The sequence below is a fragment of the Pseudophryne corroboree genome, chromosome 6, assembly GCF_028390025.1.
Source record: "Pseudophryne corroboree isolate aPseCor3 chromosome 6, aPseCor3.hap2, whole genome shotgun sequence".
NCBI lineage: Eukaryota > Metazoa > Chordata > Amphibia > Anura > Myobatrachidae > Pseudophryne > Pseudophryne corroboree.
Genome location: NC_086449.1, coordinates 401,567,603 through 401,595,017, shown reverse-complemented (window position 1 = coordinate 401,595,017; position 27,415 = coordinate 401,567,603). Strand labels below are relative to the sequence as shown.

General features: G+C 42.7%; 1 protein-coding gene across 3 annotated transcripts in view; it reads left to right on the top strand.

The window, feature by feature from the left end:
• The window catches only part of USP6NL (USP6 N-terminal like), a 427,089-nt gene extending 400,735 nt beyond the window's left edge, over positions 1–26,354 (top strand). For all 3 annotated transcript variants that reach the window (XM_063926864.1, XM_063926863.1, XM_063926865.1), the window contains exon 14: positions 23,180–26,354. In XM_063926864.1, coding sequence (XP_063782934.1) covers positions 23,180–24,582 — 1,403 coding nt within the window. In that variant the 3' untranslated portion in view covers positions 24,583–26,354. The remainder of the gene's footprint in view (positions 1–23,179) is intronic.
• The last annotated feature ends 1,061 nt before the right edge of the window (positions 26,355–27,415 follow it).

The following is a 27,415-nucleotide window of genomic DNA, read 5'->3' as shown; positions in this document are numbered from 1 at the left end:
TGAGGAGCCTGTGTTACTGGTCTTGCACCAAATCATTGTACTGAATGACACACTTAGAAATGTTTTATATCTAAGTTACTGTATATGAATTGAAATATCTACAAAATACAAGATTCTGTTCTTGAGTAAGTTGCTTCAGAGCACTGACGTGCAGTAGGTTGCCATATGGGCCTTCACCTGTGTCCATTTGCTATTATAGCTTGTAATCAGTGGCGTCTCCTATCTGTTGTCTCGAGTGGGGGGCTGCCGGCACTTCCTGCTGCTCAGCCCACACCTCCCGCTGCACTGCAGATAAAAAAAAACACCAAAATACAGGCGTATACACCGCAGTCAGTGTAGGGGAAGAAGAGAATAAATAACACTCGCGCATGAACACTGACTTCTAGTGACTGCATTGGCTGCAGCTCCTAGAAGCGCATTACAGCTAGCAGGGACACTTGCACGTGTCACCTCTATCCCATCTCTCTTGTGGCTTCTAGGGACTGCATAGGCTATGGACCTAGAAGCACATTACAGCCGTCAGAAAGGCTTCCTCTGGAATGCACTATCTGCTGTTCGTAGTCCGGCATGGGAAGCCTCTGAAAACACTAGGAGCTCACTGATGGTAACCGATTTTTACGGTCACCATCAGTAGGTAAAATCTGCCACTGCAAGTTGTAGCATTTGTTTATCTTACATTAAAATGCCAGCTGGTATGGTAATGCAGATAGGTATCTGCCTTTGATTAGATTATGTTAACTACAGAGATTAAAGGTAATGTGTGACCCTTATGAGGATAGTGGAGGAACGTGACGTGCATTCGTTTAAGCTGTCTATTACATAAAGTACTAGGCACATTGGCGTTTCTATAATGGGTGCGGTGCACACGGGACCCTGGGTCCAGGGGGGCCCCACACCGCACCCATTGCACCCATTTTAGCACTTACCTTTCTGGAGTCCAGCGCCGGGACCTGCAATCGCGGCAGAAATCGACGCCAAAATGGCCACCGCGCATGCGCGGTAGTCAAATTGGTCTCCGGATCATGGCGGGCGCCCTCTTTCCAGAGACCTGCGCATGCGCGGTAGTCAAATTGGTCTCCGGATCATGGCGGGCACCCTCTTTCCAGAGACCTGCACATGCGCAGTAGACTCAGGCACAATGCCGGAGTCTATAGCGCCGTACAGAGGAGGGGGCCCACCCGGAGGTGCACACGGGCCCCCTCCTCTGTAGAAACGCCCCTGACTAGGCACCCTCTCAATTCAGAACTATGGGCCTAATTCAGAACTGATCGCAGCAGCAAAATTGTTCTCAAATGGGCAAAACCATGTGCACTGCAGGTGGGGCAGATATAACATGATCAAGTCTGAATTAGGCCCTATATACAGATGAGGAGTAAACAAGGTTCTTTCTAGTCCTCACATGATGCTACTATGACAGTTTTTCAAGATCCATGTTATACAGGCGTTGATTCATCTTTTGGATAAACATAAACAACCTCTCGGCTTTAGCTCCCTTTATAAAGAACTACTGCCCCCCTTTCTTATGATATATCCAGTCCAGTCTAAATGTATAAAATGTATAATTTCTTTGTCAAATGAAGTTAATGAGATTCCTAGTAACGTCATCAGTCAGGTTTATTCAGTATCTGCCAATCTAGATATTTATGAGTTCGTCTCATCTCTGTCAAACTGCTTTGATCCTTCTGTAAATGGACCATGACCGTTTTTCCAGATAGGAGAGGAACTCGCAAAAAAATAGATCAGAGAAAGCAGGTATATGTGATCCAAAATTGAGCCAGAATTTAGAGTGTAGTCCAGAAAGAGGAAATAAACAGCTGCACTTCTACCAACTGTATCTTTTAGGTGGCTTTTTTTTCTGCATGTAAATTGTCTCAGCTCACAGTTAACAGCTGGGTGCGTATGAGTTGGCTAGGAAAATGGTAAATAAGGCAGGCTAGCTAGCTCAGACTTCAGAAACACGTTGTTAAAAAAAAAAAAATACTGATAATGCAGAATGAATAATTTTCTGTTGCTAGCAATCTTACCTTTCTTAAAACCTGTGATCACTGAAGTATCATTTTACGTATAGATCAGAAATAACAAATATTGGCTGTAGTACTGATTTCACAGTGCTCAAACTATGGAGAAAGTGTCAGTGGGTCCATGGCTTATGTTTTAGATGCTACTGTCAATCATATAGCAAAAATCAATAGTATTAAAGGAGGAAGAATTACAGTTTTTTTAAAGTTAGTCAACTTGTGATGATGTGTTTGATTTACCCGAATTTAGAAGACCATTATAAAATAAACTTCTTTTTAGCTTATTTTTTGACAGCACCACTTTCCAGCTAAATCTTTTTCATTTATACTTGTTTCTCTGCATTTATAAATGTATTTTTCCCCTTCCATCCTCCCTTTAGAGAATACCTTCTTTTAATATGATCAACTTGACATAGGGGGTAATTCTGAGTTGATCGCAGCAGCAAGTTTGTTAGCAATTGGGCAAAACCATGTGCACTGCAGGGGAGGCAGATGTAACATTTGCAGAGAGAGTTAGATTTGGGTGGGTTATTTTGTTTCTGTGCAGGGTAAATACTGGCTGCTTTATTTTTACACTGCAAGTTAGATTTTAGTTTGAATACACCCCACCCAAATCTAACTCTCTCTGCACATGTTATATCTGTCCCCCCTGCAGTGCACATGGTTTTGCCCAACTGCTAACATATTTGCTGCTGCGATCAACTCAGAATTAGGCCCATAGTTTTATTTTTAACTGTGATGCAATGGTAAATGCTACAGCTACAGACTCTGCAGCTGTGAGGGTTTAAGTTATTATGTATCATGTGAATTTCCCCGTTTCTGGCTTCCCTGACATTCTTCTGGATTTATAATATGTTTTTGCTATGTTAGCACATTATAATGTAGCTCATATTAAAATGGATTATCACTGTTTTTCACATTATGTCTGGCTCTGTGTCTTTCGAGCACAAATCAGGTAGGACTGTGCCACTAGGTAAAATGTGACGTTTATAAACATTGGGGTATATTCAATAAGAGTCGAATCCATTCCAACATGCAGTTGTCGGAATTGATCCGACAACCCCTATTCAATGCATGGCCAAATCCGACTGTCGGATTTGGCCGTACACAAGGACCCGTTCTGCTGCTGCTGTCAGCGGCTGCAGATGCGCTGACAGCAGCGGCCAGGTCCACAGATGGCGGCGGGCAAGAGCAGGACGGCGGCGAGGGTTAGCTGGGCGACGGAGAGGAGCAGAGATCGGCGGCGACAGGAGGTGCTTGCAGCAGGGACGGAGGTGCCTGCGGGTGGCGGGGAGAGCACAGATCGGCAGCCGGCGGGAGGAGCTGGCTGCAGGGGGACATATCTGCGGCGGCGGGGGGAGAGGCGCTGCAGGGAGAGAGGTGCCTGGCTGGGGGATGGGCAGGCACCTCTCTCCCTGCAGCGCCTCCCCCCCCCCCACCCCCCCACCGCAGACATGTTCCCCCGCAGCCAGCTCCTCCCGCCGGCTGCCGATCTGTGCTCTCCCTGCTGCCCGCAGCACCCACTTGTCTTCTCACCTCAATCAGACTTGTTTTCAAGTCGGCTTGAGTTTGTCGGAAAAGGGGCCAAAACCTGTCGGATTTGGCCCCGTTTCCGACAGAAGCACATGGATCGACGGCTATTCCGCCGATCTACGTGTTTTCCGACAAGTCGGGAAAAAATCAGCCCCTATTGAATAGGTCGGAACCCCTTCCGACCTATTTCTGTCGGAAGCTGCCGTCTTTCCGACAAGACGGCAGCTTCCGACAGTTATTGAATACAGCCCATAGTTGGGGTCTGGCACAAGTGCAGAGTCTAGACTCCAGACACAATCCATTGAGCAATATCCCAAGCCGGAGTACGATGAGAAGTTTTGCATACTAACATACCTTGCAATGTGTTTCTTTCATATTGTATCTGAGGCTCAATGAAGAACGTAAAAACCGTTATCCAAACACTGCATATCCATGTTTGCCTCTGTATGGGGATAGTCATAGCTGTTGCTGGCGGACATACTGGAAAAAAGTCATTTAAATACTGTCATCTTGGGTATAAAATTGCAGATTTTTTGTTTTTTTCTACCTAGTTTGCCCCATTTAATCCTAACAATTTTATAGTTTTTGTTTTTATTGAAAGTTTTTGCATGTGTAAGGTGAATCCCCATTTAACTGAATTAGTATCCTAATAAAAGACTTCATAAATTCATAAATGTTTATCCTCACCACATATACATGTGGAAAATGAAGTAATGTGAGCCATGGTGCCATCCTGTGGCCTGTCCCCTATAAATCAGCCTGATTTGCGGTACAATATAGAATAAAACAAGAGTACTGTAAACATTTGCACAGATGTTTGAATTAAGTTAATATTTCCAATGTTAGATGTTAGTTATTGGCGTAGAAAAATATGCTTGTGTAAACTTTTTTAGAAACTTGTTGATTTTGTTTTTCAGGTTTTGTTTTATGATGCTTGTCCAACATTTCTCAACCAGGCCTTGTTTTGTTTGGTGTTTTTTTATTAAAGTGTGCAGACCAGTCAGCTGCATTTAGGTAGCCATTTGTAGGCTGTGCCAACACTAATCTGTTCCTCTCCAGACCTCCTCATGTCTCATGGTATTTCTAGTTCCTGATTAATGTCTGAAGACAATGGCTGACTGTACTGTGTGAGGAGATAAATATACTGTACTTTGAGACCAAACTTTTGTCATGCAGCTTTTGTGCTTTTTATTTGCTTACCAAAATGTACTTGAACATAAGCCTCAGATGTACTGATGCCAAGGTGCTAATGTGTGGAGGTATGTTGCTCTTAGTGAGATTGGTTTAGCTGCAATTATTATTTTGAGATATTTAATTTGTTTTTCATAGACGTGGTATGCAGTACATTCAGCTGATATCATACTTGTATTTGACCTAACCATATAACAGGATACACAGGCAGCTGCTAAGCACCTAGAACTGTAGGCTGGTTCACACTTCATAAAGTAACACTGTAACCGTGCTGCTTCACACCTCAGCGCTGTACCTCTTGCCACATGTCGCACACCTTTCTGGAATCTATTTAAACATTTCATGTGTTACTGGAACGTGTCTGAAAATGAGTATTCACTGCAGAGTTTGCTTCTGTTACATCTATACCTTGTGCTTGTGGGAATTGCAAAAAAAAAAACCAGAAGGCCAATTTGTTTAGAAAATCTATATTGTGTAATGTATGATGGTAGTAACCTAAAAGCATTATTTCTCAGTAATTGCCAGGCTAAAAGCTTTCCTGAAAAGTACAGTAACCAATATACTGCGCTGCTGAAATGTGATGGTGGTGAATGTATCATGACTTACTGCGAGGTAGATTTGTGCAACAAATATTCTCTGTCCCAGTAACATAACTGCTGTTTTATAGTCCTTTAATTTACATTCCTCTAACATATAAGTACCTATGTTATATCTTTTACCTCAAAAGTGTCAAATGCAACTAACGCAGTGTGTATAGACTTAACATATACTATTTATTTAAATAAAATATTTTCATGGTTTTACTACCAGTCTGCCCACAAATCTTTTTGATAGACGGCACTCAGTATTTCTAGGAATGCACAAAAAGTTTTTGAGTGTTGTAATTGAAAGGTTTTATTGTGAAAATATGAAATGTCAACCTGCTGCATAACTGTTGTGTGGCTATTATGGAATTGCAGTTATGACATGCAGCAAGTACTCTAAGTAGCAAGGCTTTGTTCATAAACTAGATCAAGTCAGGACAATTGCCAGGAGCCAGATAAGCAATGTGCCTAAAGATGCCTATGTTTTTTGGAGTCATTTCTGTTAATATCAGTGGATGCATCTTCATGGTCTCCTTGAAAGATCCTTCTGGAAAATCTTGACTGACTGGCTCCTGAAATCTACATTAATTGTCCACCCTTTGACAAACATTTATGCAGCTTTTAGAGTTGAAAACAATTTGCGTAGTACAACTAACTTTTACCATTAATAAACTATCAATATTATGGATGTATTTGGCTATTCTTTTCCCGTTGGTTACCTATTAATTGTACAGCAACCATTTATTTCTCATACGTCCTAGAGGATGCTGGGGTCCACTTCAGTACCATGGGGTATAGACGGAGCCGCAGGAGCCATGGGTACTTTAAGACTTTTCAAGGGTGTGAACTGGCTCCTCCCTCTGTGCCCCTCCTCCAGACCTCAGTTTTAGAAATGTGCCCAGGCAGACTGGATGCACTCCAGAGGAGCTCTACTGAGTTTCTCTGAAAAGACTTATGTTAGGTTTTTTATTTTCAGGGAGAACTGCTGGCAACAGTCTCCCTGCTTCGTGGGACTGAGGGGGCAAAAGTAGGAACCAACTTCCTAAAGAGTTTCATGGCTCTGCTTCTGGCTGACAGGACACCATTAGCTCCTGAAGGGAACTGAACGCTAGCCGTGCCTAGATGCTCACTCCCACAGCACGCCGTCACCCCCCTCACAGAGCCAGAAGACAGGTGAGTGTTAGAAGACAGATCTTCAATCAAGAAAGTGACGGCTAAAGGTACCGCATGGCTGGCGGGAGCACAGCGCGCCATGTTGCCCACACATACACAGGCACTGCAGGGTGCAGGGCGCGGGGGGGGGGGCGCCCTGGGCAGCATGAAACCTATGGAAACTGGCATAAATAAGGGGCATAAGTTGCTGAGGCACAGTCCTACTCCCTCCAGTATAAAAAATTACCTCATAAAAGCTGAGGAGAAACACACCATTGAAGAGTGGAGCTTCCTCCTCAGTCAGCCAGCACACTGCTCAGCGCCATTTTCTCTCTCTCCTCAGGCTGCAGAGATAACGCTGGTCCTCCTCCACTACTGAACAAGTATCAGGGTGCAAAACAGGGGAGGCCACAGTGAATTTGGTGCTATATAATTGTGTGATTAGCATTATAAAAGCGCTGCATGTCAGTGGGCATTTTGTGTTCACAGACATTGTCTTACTGGTGCTGGGTTGTGAACTGGCAAATCCGATCTGTGTCCCTCTGACAGATTTTACTGTTGGTCTGTCCCCTATAAGTCCCGGAGTGTCTGTGGTGTGGTTGTGCACGTGTGTGACATGTCTGTGGCAGGAAACTCTGTGGAGACATGTTAGGGAGACATGTTAGGGACACAGAGGTGTAATATGACACCAAGAGCCTGACTGGGTGAAAGGTTACATGATAGTGTGAATCATATCAGTAAGAGGTGGGACTGAATCTCATACAGAAAACTGAATAATCTGTTGAAGATGTGATTTTTAATAGTTCTGCCTTTCATCCACAGGGACCCCTCTGGGTCACATACAAACAAGTAGTACAAACTGATACCGACACAGACTCTGATTCCTGTGTCGACACTAGTGATTCCAGGGGAATAGGTCCTAAGTTAGCAAAAAGCATTCACAACATGTTTTAGCTATAAAGGAGGTGTTAGAAGTTACGAAGCCCCCTTTTTACCACAAGGAGAGGGTTTACTTTAGTAAAGAAGTAATGTAATTTTCCCTCCACCTCAGGAGTTGAACAGTCTCTTGGAGGGAGCCTGACTTAACCTGAAAAGAAATTTCAGATTCCCAAAAGGAATTCAGGCAGCTTACCTTTTTCCAAAAGGTGGGAGTCGCCCCACATTTTAGACAGAGCCCTGTCATAAAAGAGAAAAGGTGTTTCTCCCTGCGCCTGGAATGTCTTCACTTAAGGAGCCGACAGACCGCAAGTGAGTGAGGTGATCTATTGATGTGGCCAATGGGACACTACTCAGGCCTACCATTGTCTGTGAGTGGGTGAGTAGTGCTATTGAAAAGTGGTCAGAAAACTTGTCATTAGACATTGACACAATAGATGGAGACGAGATACTCCTAACGTTAGGTCATATCAAAGATGCTGCTGCGTACGTACTAGAAACCATGAAATATATTGGTTTCTTGGGATCAAGAACCGCTACCATGGCAGTATCGGCTCGGAGGGCGTTGTGGATTCCCCAGTGAAATGCTGATGCAGATTCCAAAGGAAATATGGAGGCTCTCCCGTATAAAGGTGAGTCCTTGTTTGGTGATGTGCTGGATGCGTTAGTCTTGGCGGCTTCGCAGGTAAGTCGACATTCTTGCCTTATGCTCCTACACCTGCGAAAAAGACCCATCACTTTCACATACAGTCCTTTCGGCCCAACAAATACAAAAAGGCCAAATGTTCCCCCTTTTTTGCAGGTAGGGGAAGGGGAAAAGGAAAGAAATCTGCAGCGTCTCCCGGATCGCAGGAGTCCACCCCTGCTTCTGCCAAATGTGCAACATAACGCTGGTGCTCCCTTGCAGGAGTCCGCTCGGATGGGAGCACGTCTGAAACTTTTCAGCCAAATCTGGATTCAATCTGGCCTGGACCAATGGGTCTTACAAATAGTGTCCCATGGGTACAAACTAGAGTTTCAAGACGTCCCCCCATGCCGATTTTTTCAAATCAACCTTGCCAGCTTCTCTTCCGGGAAGAGAGGCAGTAACAACGGCAATTCAAAAATTATGTAAGGATCAGGTCATTGTCCTGGTACCCTTGGCACAGTAAGGAGAAGGTTTTTTATTCAAGCCTCTACCTGAAAAGTTTCAAGTTCAAGATGGAATCCCTGAGGGTAGTGATTTCCAGACTGGAAGAGGGGGACTTCAGTAGACATAAAAGATGCTTACTTGCATGTTCCCATTTATCCTCCTCACTAAGCTCATCTGAGATTCACAGTACAGGATTGCCATTACCAGTTTCAGACGTTGCCGTTCGGACTCTCTACAACACCGAGGGTATTCACCAAGGTGATGGCGGAGATGATGGTCCTCCTTCGTTAAAAAGGAGTCAATATAATTCCTTATCTGGACGATCTCCTGATAAAAGCGAGATACAGGGAACAGTTGGTGCAGAACATCGCGCTCTCCCTGTCAATACTCCAACAACACGGTTGGATCATGAATTTTCCAAAGTCGCAGTTGGAACCGACGACAAGATTGTCCTTTTTAGGGATGATTCTGGACACAGAAGTACGGAGAGTATTTCTTCCAGTGGAAAAGGCTCTGGAAATCCAGAAAATGGTCAAACAAATATTGAAACCAACAAGCGTGTCGATCCATCAATGCATTCGGTTGTTGGGAAAAATGGTAGCGGCCTACGAGGCCATACAGTTTGGCCGATTTCATGCCTGAGTATTCCAGTGGGACCTGTTGGACAAGTGGTCCGAATCCCACCTACACATGCACCGGAAAATAATCCTGTCCCCCAAAGCCAGGATTTCGCTCCTGTGGTGGCTCTACAGTTCTCACCTACTAGAGGGACGCAGGTTTGGGATTCACGACTGGGTCCTAATAACCACGGATGCAAGTCTCCGAGGCTGGGGAGCTGTCACACAGGGGGAAAGCTTCCAAGGAAAATGGTCAAGTCAGGAAGCCTGCCTTCAAATAAACGTTCTGGAATTGAGAGCCATTTACAATAGCCTTCTACAAGCGGTACATCTTCTTCAAGATCCTGTGCAGATCCAGTTGGACAATGTAACAGCAGTCGCGTACATAAACAGGCAAGGCGGAACGAAAAGCAGAGCGGCAATGACAGAGGTGACAAGGATTCTCCTCTGGGCAGAAAGACATGTTAGAGCTCTGTCAGCAATTTTCATTCCGGGAGTGGACAACTGGGAAGCAGACTTCCTCAGCAGACACGATCTCCATCCAGGAGAGTGGAGCCTCCACCAAGAAGTCTTCGCAGAGGTGACAAGTCTTTGGGGAGTTCCTCAAGTAGACATGATGGATGATGGCATCTCGTCTAAACAAGAAGCTTCAGAGATATTGTTCCAGGTCGAGAGACCCTCAAGCAATAGCATTGGATTCACTGGTGACCCAGTGGGTGTTTCTGTCGGTATATGTTTTCCCTCCACTTCCACTGATTCCAAAAGTTCTCAAAATAATAAGAACAAGAGTTTGAGCAATCTTCATTGCCCCAGACTGGCAAGGAGGGCTTGGTATCCAAATCTTCAGGAGTTGCTCATAGAAGATCCTCGGCCTCTTCCTCCTCGAGAGGACCTACTACAGCAGGGGCCGTGTGTGTATCAAGACTTACTGCAGCTACGTTTGACGGCATGGCTGTTGAGCGTCGGATCCTAGCCCGAAAGGGTATTCCCAAGGAAGTCATCCCCACTCTTATTCAGGCCAGGAAAGGAGTAACGTCTAAACATTACCACCGTATTTGGAGAAAATATGTGTCTTGGTGTGAATCCAAGAAGGCTCCTACGGAAGAGTTTGAGTTGGGACGTTTTCTGCATTTTCTGCAGGCTGGTGTGGATGCGGGCCTTAGATTGGGGTCAATTAAGGTCCAGATTTCGGCCTTATCAGTTTTCTTTCAAAAACAATTGGCCTACTTTCCAGAAGTTCAGACATTTGTGAAAGGGGTTCTGCACATCCAGCCTCCATTTGTGCCTCCAGTGGCACCATGGGACCTTTAATGTGGTATTGCAGTTCCTTCAATCAGATTGGTTTGAACCTCTGCAGGAGATAGAATTGAAGTTTCTCACTTGGAAAGTGGTGATGCTTTTGGCCTTGACAACCGCAAGGCGGGTGTCTGAGTTGGGGGCCTTGTCTCACAAGAGCCCTTACCTGATCTTCCATGAAGATAGGGCAGAGTTAAGAACTCGTCAACAATTTCTTCCAAAGGTGGTTTCGTCCTTCCACATAAACCAACCTATTGTGGTGCCAGTAGCTACTGACACTTTCACTGAGTCACAGTCTCTAGATGTGGTTAGAGTTTTGAAGATTTATGTCACTAGAACGGCTAGGATACGGAAAACAGAGTCTCTGTTTGTCTTGTACGCTCCCAACAAGATTGGGTGTCCTGCTTCTAAGCAGACTATTGCGCGCTGGATCAGAGGGACAATTCAGCATGCTCATTCTACGGCAGGCTTGCCGGTACCGAAGTCGGTGAAGGCCCATTCTACTAGGAAAGTGGGCTCATCCTGGGTGGCTGCCCAGGGCATCTCGGCTTTACAACTTTGCCGAGCAGCTACTTCGTTAGGGTCAAACACATTTGCTAAATTTTATAAGTTTGACACCTTGGCCGATGAGGACCTCAAGTTCGGTCAATCGGTACTGCAGGGTCATCCGCACTCTCCCGCTCGTACTGGAGCTTAGGTATAACCCCATGGTACTGAAGTGGACCCCAGCATCCTCTAGGACATATGAGAAAATAGGATTTTAATACGTACCGGTAAATCCTTTTCTCCTAGTCCGTTGAGGATGCTGGGCACCCGAACCAGTGCGTACTTTACCTGCAGTTTGTTCTTTATAGTTACACAAGTTGTGTTTCATTTGTTTTCAGCATGTTGCTGTAAATGGTTCATGCCTGTTGGCGTGTGTCATGTTGAATGCCATGTTGTCCGGCATGGTTGAGGTGTGAGCTGGTATGAATCTCACCATTAGTTTAAAAGTAAATCCTTTCCTCAAAATGTCCGTCTCCCTGGGCACGGTTCCCATAACTGAGGTCTGGAGGAGGGGCATAGAGGGAGGAGCCAGTTCACACCCTTGAAAAGTCTTAAAGTGCCCATGGCTCCTGCGGAACCGTCTATACCCCATGGTACTGAAGTGGACCCCAGCATCCTCTAGGACGTATGAGAAATAAATGGTTGCTGTACAATTAATAGGTAACCAACGGGAAAAGAATAGCCAAGATTATCCAGAAGGATCTTTCAAGGAGACCATGAAGATGCATCCACTGATATTAACAGAAATGACTCCAAAAAACATAGGCATCTTTAGGCACATTGCTTATCTGGCTCCTGGCAATTGTCCTGACTTGATCTAGTTTATGAACAAAGCCTTGCTACTTAGAGTACTTGCTGCATGTCATAACTGCAATTCCATAATAGCCACACAACAGTTATGCAGCAGGTTGACATTTCATATTTTCACAATAAAACCTTTCAATTACAACACTCAAAAACTTTGTGCATTCCTAGAAATACTGAGTGCCGTCTATCAAAAAGATTTGTGGGCAGACTGGTAGTAAAACCATGAAAATATTTTATTTAAATAAATAGTATATGTTAAGCCTATACACACTGCGTTAGTTGCATTTGACACTTTTGAGGTAAAAGATATAACATAGGTACTTATATGTTAGAGGAATGTAAATGAAAGGACTATAAAACAGCAGTTATGTTACTGGGACAGAGAATATTTGTTGCACAAATCTACCTCGCAGTAAGTCATGATACATCCACCACCATCACATTTCAGCAGCGCAGTATATTGGTTACTGTACTTTTATTAAAATCCTATTTTTCTGAGCATACACAGAGGCCTTTTCAGGTCACTATGGGTGTCATTCCGATCCGATCACACGCTGCAGTTTTTTGCAGCGGTGCGATCAGGTTTGAACTGTGCTTGCGCTGCGACAGCAATGCGCAGGCACGTTGCTGCCTGGCGACTGGAAACGCCGGGCAGCGTGGGACCTTACGAAGAAAGTGATCGCAGCGGCGATCACAAGGTGATTGACAGCAAGAAGGCGTTTCTGGGTGGCAACTGACCGTTTTCTGGGAGTGCCGTGGAAAATGCAGGCATGTCCAGGCGTTTGCAGGGCGGGTGTCTGACGTCAATTCCGGGACCTGACAGGCTGAAGTGATCGCAGCGGCTGAGTAAGTTCTGAGCTACTTAGAAACTGCACAAAAACTTTTTGCACAGCTCCCCTGCACAAGCGATCGCACACTTGATATGCTAAAATACACTCCCTCATAGGGGGTGACTATCTGATCGCACTGCTGCAAAAAACTGCTACCATGCGATTAACTCGGAATGACCCCCTATGATAGATAGAGGTTTTGGAACGTTATGATATTAATACTTATACCAAAATACCTTACATGCTATATTACAGCATATAAGTGTGTGTGCTTTTGTTTATGCTATTATAAATTTCCAGATACTAGCACAATACTTGCAATCACTAGACGCTTGGAGCCAGGAACTAGTATGGTACCTGGAATTACCAGACGCTTGGAGCCAGGAACTAGCACAGTACCTGTATTCAGCAAATGTCCGAAGCCGGAAGCTAGAGCTAAAATTGTACACACCAAATGCTTAGAGTAAGGAACTAGCACAGTAGCTGTATTCACCAAATATCCAGAGCCTGAACCTAGAGCTAAAATTCTATCCACTAAATGGCTGAAGCCAGGAACTAGCACTATACCTGTAATCGCCAAATGCATCTATTCAGGATCTAGCACAGTATCTGTATACACCACTTATCCAGATCCTAGCAATCTAATTGTATCCACCTGGAGCAAGGCACTAGCACAGTGCATGTGTCAATAAACATATCCCAATCAAAAATGAGTTATTTTGCTGCCACTATGCATTAAGGATACCCCATACCTCTTAGGGTTGTACACACGTAGTGATGTGTGCTTAAATTCTAAGTAATCTGACTAGGTTGCTTAGAAAAGAAGCACACATCGCTCCGTTTGTATGGCGCTGCGTGGTCCCGCGCGTCACTATTGCAGACTCTAGATTGTGACTGCATGCAGGCCAATCTAGTCAGATCACTCAATTCACCACTGGGTGAAGTAAGCGTACCCCCCCTCAAAAAACCTGCCAATAATCGAACCTGGTGAATCGCGGGGTGGTATTTATGTGACCGGAGGTCAGAAGACCGACGGTCACATGAGCTCCACCAACATCTCGCCCCCTCACTATCCCGACGGTCGGCATGCCGACCAACAGGGACTGTTTCCACTCGTGGGTGTCCATGACACCCATAGAGTGGGCACCACCGAGCCCGCAGCATGTCGAGCGCAGCGAGCCCGTAAGTGGCTTGCTGCACTCGCCCCCACCCGCCGAGATCCACCACAGTCATACCACACCCGAATCGCACATTAGTCATTCTTTATAAACACACTGAAAACACCATAAAACATCACTTGTAAATGTGCCACATCAAGCGTAATGTCTCATTACAAAGTGCGCCCTCTGATATTAAAATCTGTTCACATATTCCTCACTTTTGCCGGTCATACCAAGAAGATGTTAACAAAACAAAAACAAACCTTTAACCTTTATTAAACATTGAACAGTCTTGTGTTTCTTACCCACCTGGGATAATCTTCAGGGCAAAATACAGTCTACAATAGAATGGTTTTGAAGTGGCCTAAAATGTTTTCTTCTGACATTCACTGCTCTGTAACTCCCAGAATCTTTCTTTTGTTGTACAGCACTGTAGAAATCTATATTCACACTTTCTGCTGTACTTGTAGGCATATTCTGTTCTAGCACCATAGTCCCACAGAAGCCTTAGTATAGAGACATAAGAGGCTTTGATTTCGCTTGCAATTTTCAGCACATTATTTTTCATTATAATGACTGCTAAATGCTGCAGCAGGATGTCAATTTTTTATCACTGCAGAAAGCAGGCGCTTTCTCGTGACATTTAACTAAAATAAAGCAATGCCTGCCCTTTCTTTAGACTTAATCCATGCTGTGATAGTTAAAGGAGCATTCAGTCTTAAGGAAGTGATTTTTAAAACAGAGGTTCGTTAACAATATCAGCTTAGGCACCTAGATTTTTATGTTGTTTTTTTTTTTTTTTTAAAGCTACAGATTCCAGTTAGTTAAATGTCTCTCTTTTCTTTTCCTTTTTCATTTTTCTTCAGTTCAGTTTTGTACTGATTAACCAGTGTTGTAGACAACAAATTACTTTTAGACATGTTGTAAAAATTCATGTCTGTTAAAACATTAGTACAGATGAATTAAAATTAATGAGCTTCGCTTATTGTATAACTTCACATCCTATTAGATTCTTGCAATAACAAAAAAAAATCTGTTTGTTAAATGTTTATTGCAAGCAACAAAGCAGAAGTTGCAGACTGTTACATTTTTAAGCTATGCGGACTAACCTTGAACCTTTAATTAATGTAGCAGATATATATATTCACAGCAGCTTCAAAGCACACTCACTAATAAGCATGTATGAACAGGCTGCATCCACTGGGGGGCGACATTCAACCATGGAATAGAGACTTGTTAAAAAAAAAAAGTGTTCTTTTGTTTGCATTATCTTTATTAGAATTATTTTCAATTTGCTTGTGCTTATAATATTGGTTTGCAAGTTATTTAAATGATAAAAATGCCCAGGACATCTATAACTTTGAAGTATTACTAGTTATTTTTGTAATTAGTCGTCGTCGCCCCCCCCCCCCCCCGTTTACTACACTCACGGCTTTGCTGGATTTGTGAGTTCAGGTGTTAAATCTAACTTCACATGGTATTTAAATTCCAAAATCAGCATAAACCATGGAAAGTGGGTGGCAAGCTTAACATAAACTCCTGAAAGAACTGCAGGAGTGACATTATTAACAAAAGGGGACATACATTTAAATACCATCCAAGACAAAGATGGATTATATTAAAAGGCTTTGTCTTATAAGAGTTCCACCGCCTTTATTTTTTTTTCTCTCCATTAAAACTTTATTTTTTACATCTAGTTGTATAAGAACATACTGGATAATTCAGTTTTGTGTATAAATTAACCCAACAGCACGGAACCTCCCACGTACTGATGTAAATATATGCAATGTTTATTAAATGTCAGGCATAGAAATTTCTATCATCCAAGTAGAGGGGAAAAAGTACATTTGTATTGCTTTGCCTCTCCAAAGACTGATTCTTGTTGGCATGTTTTCAGTTTACAGTGGGCATTAACAAGCTAGTTCAATATGTCTTTCTATGGGGAAAGATTCATAGTGTTAATTAAATCAAAGAAAGTAACATCTTTAAATAGCAATTTCCAGCCTTATTAATAGACAAATCATTGCAAAAGTGTGCAGCTATTTATGTGAAATTGTGTCTATTTCTACATTTACCACAATTAGATCTGTTTTGTTGTGGGGTTTTTTTTTTTTATAAGACTTGTCCATCTAATGTTAATTAGATTGTGTGTGTGGGGGGGGGGGGGGGGGGGGGCAGGCTGTGGTAGAAGAAAAGAAAGGCTTTGCCACAGAAAGATCTTTTGGAACAGAAGACCTTTTTGTTACACCAGCTGTTGCATTCCAAATATATGTGAAGGCATTTTGTCCACAATTTATACTTCATATATATTCAAAAAATGCATTAATGTGACAGTCATAAAGATAGTATGCATGTTAAAATGACTGCAATAATAACTTAGCATAATATAATGACTCGTATCATGCATGCTCCCAACATTGCTGCTTGTAGATTCGGAGTCCCGCGCACTGACGGGGGCATGGCCTCAAAGCGGGACATTTAGGAGGGTATGTATTATGTATACATGTTCCACATTGCAAAGTGCAACAGAGTTATGTTGTCACGTATAGCTTCAGTATGGGGAGAACTGCATGCGGGTAACTCCATTCCTGCTTCTGTGCTCTGGGCAATGCCTACTACTTGGAGTTTCTCGATCTACAGCATTGAGGGTTGTGCCGGTTACCTGACACTTGTAATCAATTAGGATTGCTTCCAAGTAGAGCAGCAGGGTGGGGTACGGAATCCCAGCGGTCAAAATACTGACGCCGGAATCCCGACCGTCAGAATGCTGGCAGGGGGAAGAGCGGAACGATGCCCTTTGCGGGCTCGGTGGCTCGCTTAGCGCGCCACAGGTTCTATTCCCACTCCATGGGTGTTGTGGACACACAGGAGTGGGAATAGCTGTGGCAGCGCTGCTGGTTTTCTGGTGGTCGGGATTCCGGCATCGGTATTTTGACTGTCGGGATTCCGAACGCCTGGATTCCAACTACATCTCGAGCAGCATACAATACACAGTGTCAGAGCTTTGTCTGCCCCTCTGTGTGAAGACGTTCTGGCTGCCCTACTGCCTTTCCAGTTGTGGTTTCTATTTGCTTCCATAATCTCTCCCTCATAGACCATTTAATTCATAGGCTGTCTGCTGCTCTGGATCCGTTGTGCTACTTGTGATATTTTATTCTGCCCCAGTAAAATGTGGCAATGTTTCCAGCATTTCCTGAGGTTTCCATTGTACCCTCTCCAAGTTTTGTAGTATATGTCCATTGTATTTTCAAGTCGGTGCCCTCGGATTTTTGCCAATCCCTCCCCCCCCCACACACACACACACACACACACACTTGCTATTCTCATTTGGTGCTCTGCCAGGGTAAATGCTGAAAAATCCAAATCCCTGATGAACACCAGTGCCCCATTAGACTTCGCACCCACTGATGAGTCACGTGACAAGAATCTCTCAGTCTCTGTGAATCTTGACACTGTTGTTGCTTGACTACTGTACAAAGAAATAACGTGTGGTTTAGAGTTCGCACTGAATCCTCAGGAAAATGTTATTCACCCACCCTTGTTGAAAAAAAATAACCTTAGTACCCATTTGCCAACCGGGATAGAGCAAACTGTAGATCATAAATACATAGGTATACACAAATGAAACCAATTTATTCACATAGACATAAACTCAAAAATAGTGATTGCTTAACACTTGTGATACACAATTTAAAAAATGCAAATTATGGACAGGGTTACCTCCTATTGTCTATCACTATTTATTTGTGGTGCAGTGGTCTATGCTAGTACAGCATGATAGTCCCAGACGGATAGCTCAGCACTACCGCAGATGGCATGGGACAAAACCAGGTCTGGGTATCCAGTGCGGGGGTTCCCTCAAGTCTTCCTCCTCATGGTCTGCGTGCAACGCGTCTCGGATAAACTAGTATCCTTCCTCAGGTACGGATACTATGAAGTACCAAAAATGTGATATTTATACCTCACTAATTAACACAAACTCATAAGGCTCATTTCCCTACTACTTCCATATTCCGACAAACGAAAGAGATATTTAGGTGTCAACAAAGGGCTTCCGGCTATGGATCCACATGCACACAGGGGAACCGCCAGTCATATGTCAGCATCCGGAGTCTTACCTCCAGTTCTAGTCCCTGCGGCCTTCCTGTTAGCCAGCTGGAATGACTGGGGCAGATAGGATCTGCGGCAGCGAGGTCCTCCGGGGCGGCTGCCGGGTGTCTGGAGGCCGGGGGTCCTGGGGAGCGGAGCATGGCAGCCGGAGGTGTCTGTTTCCAAGTATTCTGTTGCTGGAGTGCGGCATCTGGGAGGCTGAGGCCTGAGGTAGTGGCTGTGTGCTGGTTCCACATGTGGCCTCTGTGCAGGGGTCCGCCATGTTGGAGACTAAGCCAAGCTAATAGGTATCCCAGTCGCATCCAGCCAATCCGGTGCAGTCTTCCCTTATAAAAAGGGGTTAATGCTTAGTCATGGTGCCAGTGCGTCAAGTTACTTGCTGCTGTAAGGTGCTCAAGCTCTGTGCTCCCAGGTTAACCCCTGATATCCTGGTTCTGTTGTGGCCGCCCGGTGGTCAGTTCTGTTATTGCAGTCCTTTGCTCCCAGTCCACCTGCTCTTGCGGTTTAAATGCTGCGTCCTCTATCTGGTAGAGGGTCTCTGTTTGCTGACGGAGCTCACAGCGATACTCACTTCAACATCGTTCTCCAAGTAGTCACTTCATTCAGTGTTCTTCAGCATCGTTTACAAATCACAAGTCATCTCTTCATTCAGTGTTCTTCAGCATCGTTTACAAATCACAAGTCACTTCATTCAGTATTCTTCGGCATCGTTTACAAGTCACGAACATTTCGTCTTTCAGAATTCCCTCAGACTTCTCTCCTAGTCGTTGTGTATGATTGTGATCTCAGTTAAGCTGAATTAATCTTTCTTCAGTGTATTGTTCTCGTTCATTGTCCTCATTGCCTATCCCTCTACATCTTCGGGCCTAAGTCTTCAATCCATGAGTAAGAACTACATTCGGCCATCTCGTTTCCGTCCTTTGCCAAAAGCTGCTCCCTCAGTCAATTGTCAGTCATCCGATCCTCCGCTCAAGCCGAGCGTGACATCATAGACAACATCTGTGGTCCCGAACGGCACCTCCAGAACCGGCCACATGCATCACCAGCCCCTCTTCATTGAAGTTCCCGTCTGGAAACGATGCCTACGTTCCAAGGTGCACTTCCAGATACGGCTTGCGTTCCACAACTCTGTCAATCAGGCAAAATGAAGCCTGCTGTTCAAATGGCGCTTCCACATCCTGCTTATGTGTTCCACAGTGGTCCTCTATGGCTTTGATAGCAAATAGTAGATTTTGTGACTCCATTTGACCATTTTTAGTGTTGGCATTCCAATTCTTTATAAAGCCAAATGCAAATGATTGTGATTGATGGTTCAGGTTTCAAGTATATTGGTACTGTCCTCCTTCCATGCAAACTAAAGCCGTACTGTGTATTCCGGCTATTGTACATCCCTACCTTGGAAGGAGGTGTTCCCAAATATCTAAAATTCATAACTGGTTTGTCAAGAATACATTTTATAATTAGTACTAAACCAACATAAAACATGATAAAATTAATACACTTGATATAAACATGAGAACAACAATAAAAAATCTTCAGCTTGGGATATTACACTGTAGGAAATGTTGAAAGTGATAGAGGGATGCTTAGTCTAAGAAACATTTTAACTCAAAATCAACTTTGAATGCTTGAGGTACCGTGGTTTCCAAAGAGTGGATCCAGCTCATTTCGCACTATGCCAGTTTGTATTCTAAATTCCTTTTTGTCCAACTTGTACTTGTTGTATTTCCAAAAATCTTTTAATCTGATTTTCACACGTATTAGGCTTGTTTTTTAAATGTTCAGAGAATAGATGTGTTTGGACCCTTTTTCTAATGTTATACACACAGACTGAACGTCTAACTTAAAAGATTTCTAGAGGTTTTGCCTATGCATATGAGTCCACATGTGCATTTCAAGTAAATTATATTTCTGGACACGTAGGTTATGAACTCATTAATTTTTATCATTTATTTCAAAATTTACAGGATTTTTTCCAACCTTTTTAGAGGTAGTGGTCTTACACATCAGGCAGGCTCCACAGCAGTGAAAGCCTCTAATCCTGTTACTACTAATCTTTTTCTCGGGTAAGGCACTCCTAACCAACTTGTCCTTTAGGGACAGAGCTCTTTTATATAAGAAAACAGTTTTTTTAGAGAGTGAATTTCCCAATATAGGGTCATCCAATAAGATCCTCCAGTTTTTTTGTTATAATGCTTTCAATTTTCTTATGGCGAGCACCATATTGGGTAATAAATGCCTATTCATATAATTGGAGTAGTTTCTTTGTCTTTGGACTTCCAGGAAGGTATCTCTCCTTAGCTCTTTAAACTTGGCCTCTGTGAGTAAATTGCTTGGGTATCCTTTTTGTGTAAATCGTATGCTCGTTTCTTTTACAGTATTTCATCCACCAAAGTGCTTAATCAGTGCAGTTTCTGTTTAGGCTTTTAAATTGGCCCAAAGGAACTCTTAAAACAAAGTTTTCTTATATAAAAGAGCTCGGTCCCTTAAGGACAAGTTGGTTAGGAGTGTCTTACCCAAGAAAAGGGTTAGTAGAAACAGGACCATAGGCTTTCACCGCTGTGGAGCCTGCCTGAAGTGTAAGACCACTACCTCTATAAATATTGAAAGAAAAACTAGATTTTGAAGTAAATAACGAAACATATAAAATGTAATGAGTTTTAAGGCGTAGTATGTGGCCCTATATCTACCAGGAGAGCAGCACATTACCTTTACATTCAGTAATAAGTTAAAATGATACATTTATTCAAAGAAAGAGAAAGCAATTTACAATGCGCAATCTGCTTACACTTTAATGCTAGTTGAACAAGTGTTACATGCTAGGTCTAACAAATTGTGTTTTTGGGTGACCAGATTTTCCCCAACTTGTGAAAGTTTTATACCAGGCTACCACAGGCACATCATAATGGAGCAGATTGGTTCCCATCCATCAACCTCTTGTACATATCTGGCCTGATGCTTAGCTGGACATATTTGGATGTAATTTGCACACAAAAAAGCTATAATGTAAGAAAAGCATGTTCACTCCCTTTTGCAGATATGTGCAACTCTGTACCAGTGACATATGTATCTAGATTACATGAGGCATTCTTCACATACACTGATACCTATGTTTTCAACTATTTGTTTTGCATCAGAAAATCATTTGCTGATAGGTTTCAATAAAAATTGTACAAAACTAAAAATTAAATGTGTTGCACACAAAACGAGATGCAGTCAAAATACGGTAGTAGGATCCCAATTGACAGATCCCGATACATCCTTCTGGTAAATATATGGGGTGTGCAATAAGTTTCCGGATGTGCGGTGCATAGGTAGCATAGACATAATCTGTCTGGATGTGAACTGTAATCCCTGAGTAAAGTTCTTGTGAAATGACCAGGCATAAACCCTTATATAAGCAGCACAGCACACCAGAGAAGTCTGCATGTTCACACTTCCTTTGCGAACTCGTTATGGAGCACAACAGAGGCCACTGGAGAGTCATGAGCATCTACTACTACAGGAGTGGTCCATGACAGCAGGAGAGTTTTGACCAACTGCAGTCTGCTTTTGGGGAGAAAGCACTATCCCGAACCACTGTGTTTGATTGGTCTGCAGTATTTGATAGTGGGAGACGGTCCCTGGAAGATGAGGAATGCTGCAGCTGACCTGTGCCGGCCATCAGAGAGGACAACGTTGCTGCTGTGTGGGCCATAGTTGAGGACACCAGGGTGACTGTGGCCTAGTTAGAGAATTAGATAGGCATCTCATGGGGATACAGCTGCTTGATATTCTATAAAAGCTTTGCCTGAGCAAGGTTTCTGCATGCTGGGTGCCCCGTCAGCTAACTCGAAAGCAGAAGAAGGCTTGGGCGACTTGGTGCTGCAACATGGTGGCCAAGTTTGATAGCTGTCGCTCAAACTCTGGGAAATCGAACCCTGGATCTACAGTTTCGACCCCGAGACCAAGTTAAAAATATCTGTTTTCTGATCAAAGTCTGTAATATTGGATCAGTGACGGCACAAGGGTCAATGACACCCAGTGCGGCCAATAGCCCCTGTGCACATGCCCGGAAAGGGGGCACGGTCTCACTGGAGTCCTTGTTCTACATCACTTTAGGGACGTAGCCTTGCGGAAGCCACCAATCTATGTCACTTTGGGGGGGGTGCCTAGCATCCCCCCATTGTGACGCCACTGTGTAGAATATATAATAGTTATACCTGGAAAAATATCTATGGGCAATGAGCAACACGTCATTGTTTTCACTGACTTTTCCAGTTTATGCAACTGATCTTATTGTGTACCGCAGGAGGGCATTTTTTTTACGATTTTTTTTTTTTTCTAAATTGGTTCCCGGGTGTGGGGAATGGGTGTTTAGGGACCTCAGTGCATTCTTTTGTCCTGTGCCTACAATGTTAAGACAGCCCTGCATTAGACCCTTATAGTCTTTCTACTCAATACACCTACCTGACTTTCATCTTTACTTACATACATGCTCTAACAGAGGTATTGGCAAGTTAGGTTGGGGCAAGTAGTGGCAAAACAGAGCTGTATGTCCGCTCTGCTGAGTGTAACTCTTACCTTTCCCAATAGATGTTTCTTGCCTTCTGAATTGACTGTTATTTAGTACATATTTCCTCTAAATATCCTCTGTATTTTGCCCTTGATACGTGGCTCACTTTTCAAACTAATTTGGAGTACTTTTGTAGAATTTTTTTTCTTTTTTGTTAATGCATTATAATTATTTTTCCTCCCAATGTTATTTGCTTGTTGTGCTATGTTTTTCTCTCCCTGCTTTTTGATCATGGCTGGCTATAATACACTGGTGTAATATCTTTATAAAATAGGTTTTTGGGGTTTTCTTTGGTCTCTCTAATTTTCCACTGTTTGTTCAACTCAATGCACATTTTGTTATCAAACAAGAAGTAGTAGTACTATTGAGAAGTTTTTTTCTTGTTGACATGACTCACAATGTTCGTGTATTATGTAAACTTAAGAATAGTTGAAAAATATTTCCCGTACAAAAAAATTAACTAACTCCATACAAAGCTTTATGAAGAGTTTTATGGCTTCCTATTCATATGTAGCACTTATTTTACTATTTATGCAATTTTAGTATTTTAATCTTAATGCAAACTGTTCAAACCAAAACACTTTAATCACAATTTTTTTGCAATGGCACATTTACAAGAGCAACCAATTAATGTAAAACATGACATCTCTATGTACAAATTTACAAGCATTTTTTGACTTTTTTCTAACAGCATTTTTTATTTAAATTCTAGGGAAAGATGAAGAATTTCCTAAAAAACCTCTTGGTCAAGTACCTCCTGAACCTCCACCAGTACTTATGAATCACATTATGAATGGACAAAAGAATACCAACAAGGTTCCATACCAAGGAAAACCTGAGAAGGTATCTTCTCCAAATAAGGCACAGCAAGTTTCCCCAACTGATGAAAAAAGGAGGAGGAATTCCTTTGAGAAGTCTTCTTTGAAGTCCTCAAAGAGAGGACCTATAGAGTATCGTACAGAGCAGGCTAAGACAGATGTGAATCATAGGAAGATCCAACAGTCCAATAATCCATCTCAGGACAACGTTAAGTACTATGATTATGGTGCCGCTAATCAAAATTCGAATGCAACATCAAGTACTTTAAAGGGAATCACTCCCAAATGGAACTTACCAACGGAGCCCAAAAATAAGGTGCTTCTTCTAAAACATATGAATGATGGAAGGGGAAACCCACCAGACTATATTTCTAGTCAAGCTGAGTCTCAAGTTGTGACCGTGAAGCAAAAAAATAGGATAAGTGATATGGGAGGTAAAAGAGGGTCCAATGCTTCACAGTATGATAATGTTTCTGGTGGTGAAAATGAGGCTGACAATTATATTGACAATTCTAGGCAACAATTGGGTTTGTCAGCTAAGAATGTGATTTATTCCAGTGGCGCGTCATCAGAACATCCTTCAAAAGACTCCAGTCCGCCAAAAGTAGGTGAGCGTAATTCAGAAATGAATTTGCAAGCACGTTCTCCAGCACGTTCAACACCATTTCAGGGTACTGATGAGGGGTACAGTCTAAAGTACCCTCCACCATCCTACAGCAGTCCACCTCTTTACCCAGATAATAGCAAGTACTCAAGTAGACTAAACAGTGAGCACCATTCACCAGTGAACTGGGGTAGTCCATCAAGTAAATCCTATGGACCTAACTTTGATTTTCTTCCAGATAAAATGCAGATGAACTCCACTGCTAGACAAAACCCTGTTACATCACCCTCTAATAGAATTGAAGTCTTACCCCCTGAAGAGAGTGCAACTCTACGATTAGGCAATTTTAATCAGAAGGAAAACCATCGATATATCATTCCACCGATAGATTACTATGTTGAACATAATAACTTCCCTGACTTATCCTTTGCTACATTTGGGCAACCCTTAAACAAAGAGTCATCAAGAAGTTTTTCTTCTAATTTGCAAAAATCTCCGGGCTTGCAACAGCCTGTCAGCCCAGTGAACAATTTTTCATCCTTATCTGTTAATAGTCCTGTTAGACTAAGGACTTCAGCACACAACGAGCAAGGAACTTCATCACGGAATCTGCATTCAAAACCTGCAGGTAATGCACGGCACTTGCGAAATCCCCGTGATGGACTTATAATGCACGAGTCTGTGATGCTGTGAAAAGCAGTTTTTGTGTGACTTCAGAGTGAGAACAGGTTACTTTGTCCTTGGAAGAGAAACATTTCAAGCATAAACTATTTTTTTTTTCTTTTTTATGTTTGGATTGTTTTAAATGGCCTGGAGTTTAAAGCTATGCTGCAACACATACCTGAAATCTACAATAAAGTCCAGCTACTAACTACACTCTGAAATTTAGAATCCTACAAATATATTCTCTGATGTACATATTTGTCCTGATATATTTATTAAAGCATAATTCCCCTATTTAAACAAAGACTACCATTAGATACGTGCAGACTTACACATTTCCTATTACATTGACCTTTCTATGAAAATATATAGCTTTGGCCTTGCCCGAAGCAGTATTGTTTTGTTTTGCTGCTTGGGGTAACAGATAGGCACTGCTAGGCAGCCTTAGCAATGGACTGATCTGCCCCATCACTCCTGAAGCTCCATTTCCACCTTAACATCTCTTGGCTCTGTACAACACTAGTGGATATAAACAGGCAGTTTGATGCACACTCTGAAATTTAGAACACAGAGACTGATAGGGGCTGATGAATGTACGCCCATTTTTAGTGCGTATTTTTGTATGAATTCCCACTGTGTGCGCTCAGAAACATTTGCATGGAAATGTGGGCATAGCTATAGGCATTTCCATCTCATTTACATTCACACCCCAGGAGATAAAACTTGGTTGAAATAGGGCGTTCTTACATAGGCTAAGATCAGTGAGGGCATGGGTATACGTTTAATTTGCCATTTGTCAGGATCCCGGCGGTCAGAATACCGATGCTAGAACCCCAACAGCTGGCAATGGCGGCAGCCAAAATACCGGAGCAACAGGACTATTCCCACTCGTGGGTGTACACGACACTCATAGAGTTGGACTAAAACCTGTGGCGAGCGCAGTGAGCCACCATGCCCGGTGTCGGCATATTGGCAGCCGGGATGCTGCTGTTGGTATATGGATGGCCGGCATCCCGGTCGCCGGCAAATCATACTGAACCCAGGGCATGATCACACAAATGGGCTATGCATAGATGGCTATAATGCACAGGGCCTTTTTAATTTATTTCCACAATGGTGCAGGTTGTCCTTGCCCCACTGAGACCAACATTTGAGAGGATTCAGTGCCAGAAAACAGGTACCAGAATCTCCTACAAAAGGTATGTCTGGGGTCGCACTAAAATACCAAAAAACCAGACTTATATATAGTGAAAGTATTTGCATTAGTAGACCTTATTTAATGAAGAAATGACCCTTCAAGTCTTATGCAACTGTAAGTTTACTGCCTGGATATAGTCTATATGGTGTTAAAATATTTAAGTTTTAAGTTTTTGGGCTGTACAGACCGTGGAAGGAAAGTCTATAAAAATGTATTTCAGTCTAAGAATACGTTTGGACGCATTCTAGTTTTCTCCCTAATACAATCTATAGTGTTTTTATATGACACATGATAGCCTTGAAAACAATTACCTGTCTAGAATCATGCAGTTCTGTAAAGATAGCCCAGCTACATTTGTATGTACCAAATCTCGTATAGACTGTTACGCATTTACCAAAAAGCAATTAAGATTTATCCATCGAAAGTTCCTTAACTTTTTTGCTCTTCACTCTGAAATGAATGCAGCTTGGTGGTTCCATATCTATTGGAGTGCTGCAGCAGCTTCATAGCAAATTGTTGTAGATATGGGGGTGCATTCATTCCTATAGATCAGTGATGGCTAACCTTGACACTCCAGCTGTTGTTGAACTACACATCCCAGCATGCCCTGCTACAGTTTTGCCATTTGGCCATTCTAAAACTGATGCAGGGCATGCTGGGATGTGTAGTTCAACAACAGCTGGAGTGTCAAGGTTAGCCATCACTGCTATAGATAGTAAATAAGTCATTGGCTTAGCATAGCTGACAATAAATGGAGCTTGCAGAGTCCTTTTACAATATTTCTGTACCTGGGAAACTTTTGTTAGTGCTACAAGCTTTGGAAGCAGCTACTGTACATTCTGTCCAAGTCATATTAGGTCTAATGGTGTCTCTTCCAACAACTCCAGCCTGTTCACGCTGTAAAATGCTTTATTGTATCCATTTGACACTATGCACTTTACTATTATTGATTTTGAAAGTGCTGTACCAGCTGTGAGATGTAGGTGTTGAGTGCATCCCATGCAGAAACAAAAGCTAATGCAATAAGGTCAGAGCATCCACATTTAAAGTCACAGAATACCCACCTGTTCAGAGTGAACTCACTTACCTTAACTTGTTTACACGTAACAAGTCTATCAAACAATGGGCTTAATATTAAGATTTCAGAAAGTTACAGGAACCAACAAAACTCATATTCTAAAGTATAAGTATAAATGGTTGATAGTATTTATTAGTAATATTGCAGTTGGATAAAGTGATTGTGTTTCTGTTCAAACATTAAGTCTGTTATAAGCAAAAGGCCTCAGGCACCTTTTGAAAGCAGGAATAAATAGGCAGAGCACAGCCTGGAAAACCTGCAAGTGAGAGTTGGTCATTCCGCTGGGAAATGCTTTAGTGTAATACTGTGTGCCGTGCCTTCTTTCTTTGACAGATACCTCTCATCCACGTCATAGAGCTATGGTCAATACTTTATGCGGTTCATATTCCTCTTCCCTAGATTACGGGATTAGGGCATTGTTTTCCCCCACAGATTCCTTATAATGTATAAGTGATCTCTGTTGAATTGAACTAAACAAAAAAATGTTATAGCAATATTTCTAATATTTTAACATTGTTTTATTTCTATATTTTCTAACATTCTCTTTGTACTTGGAATTTTATCCATGAGCATAATGCTTCACAATT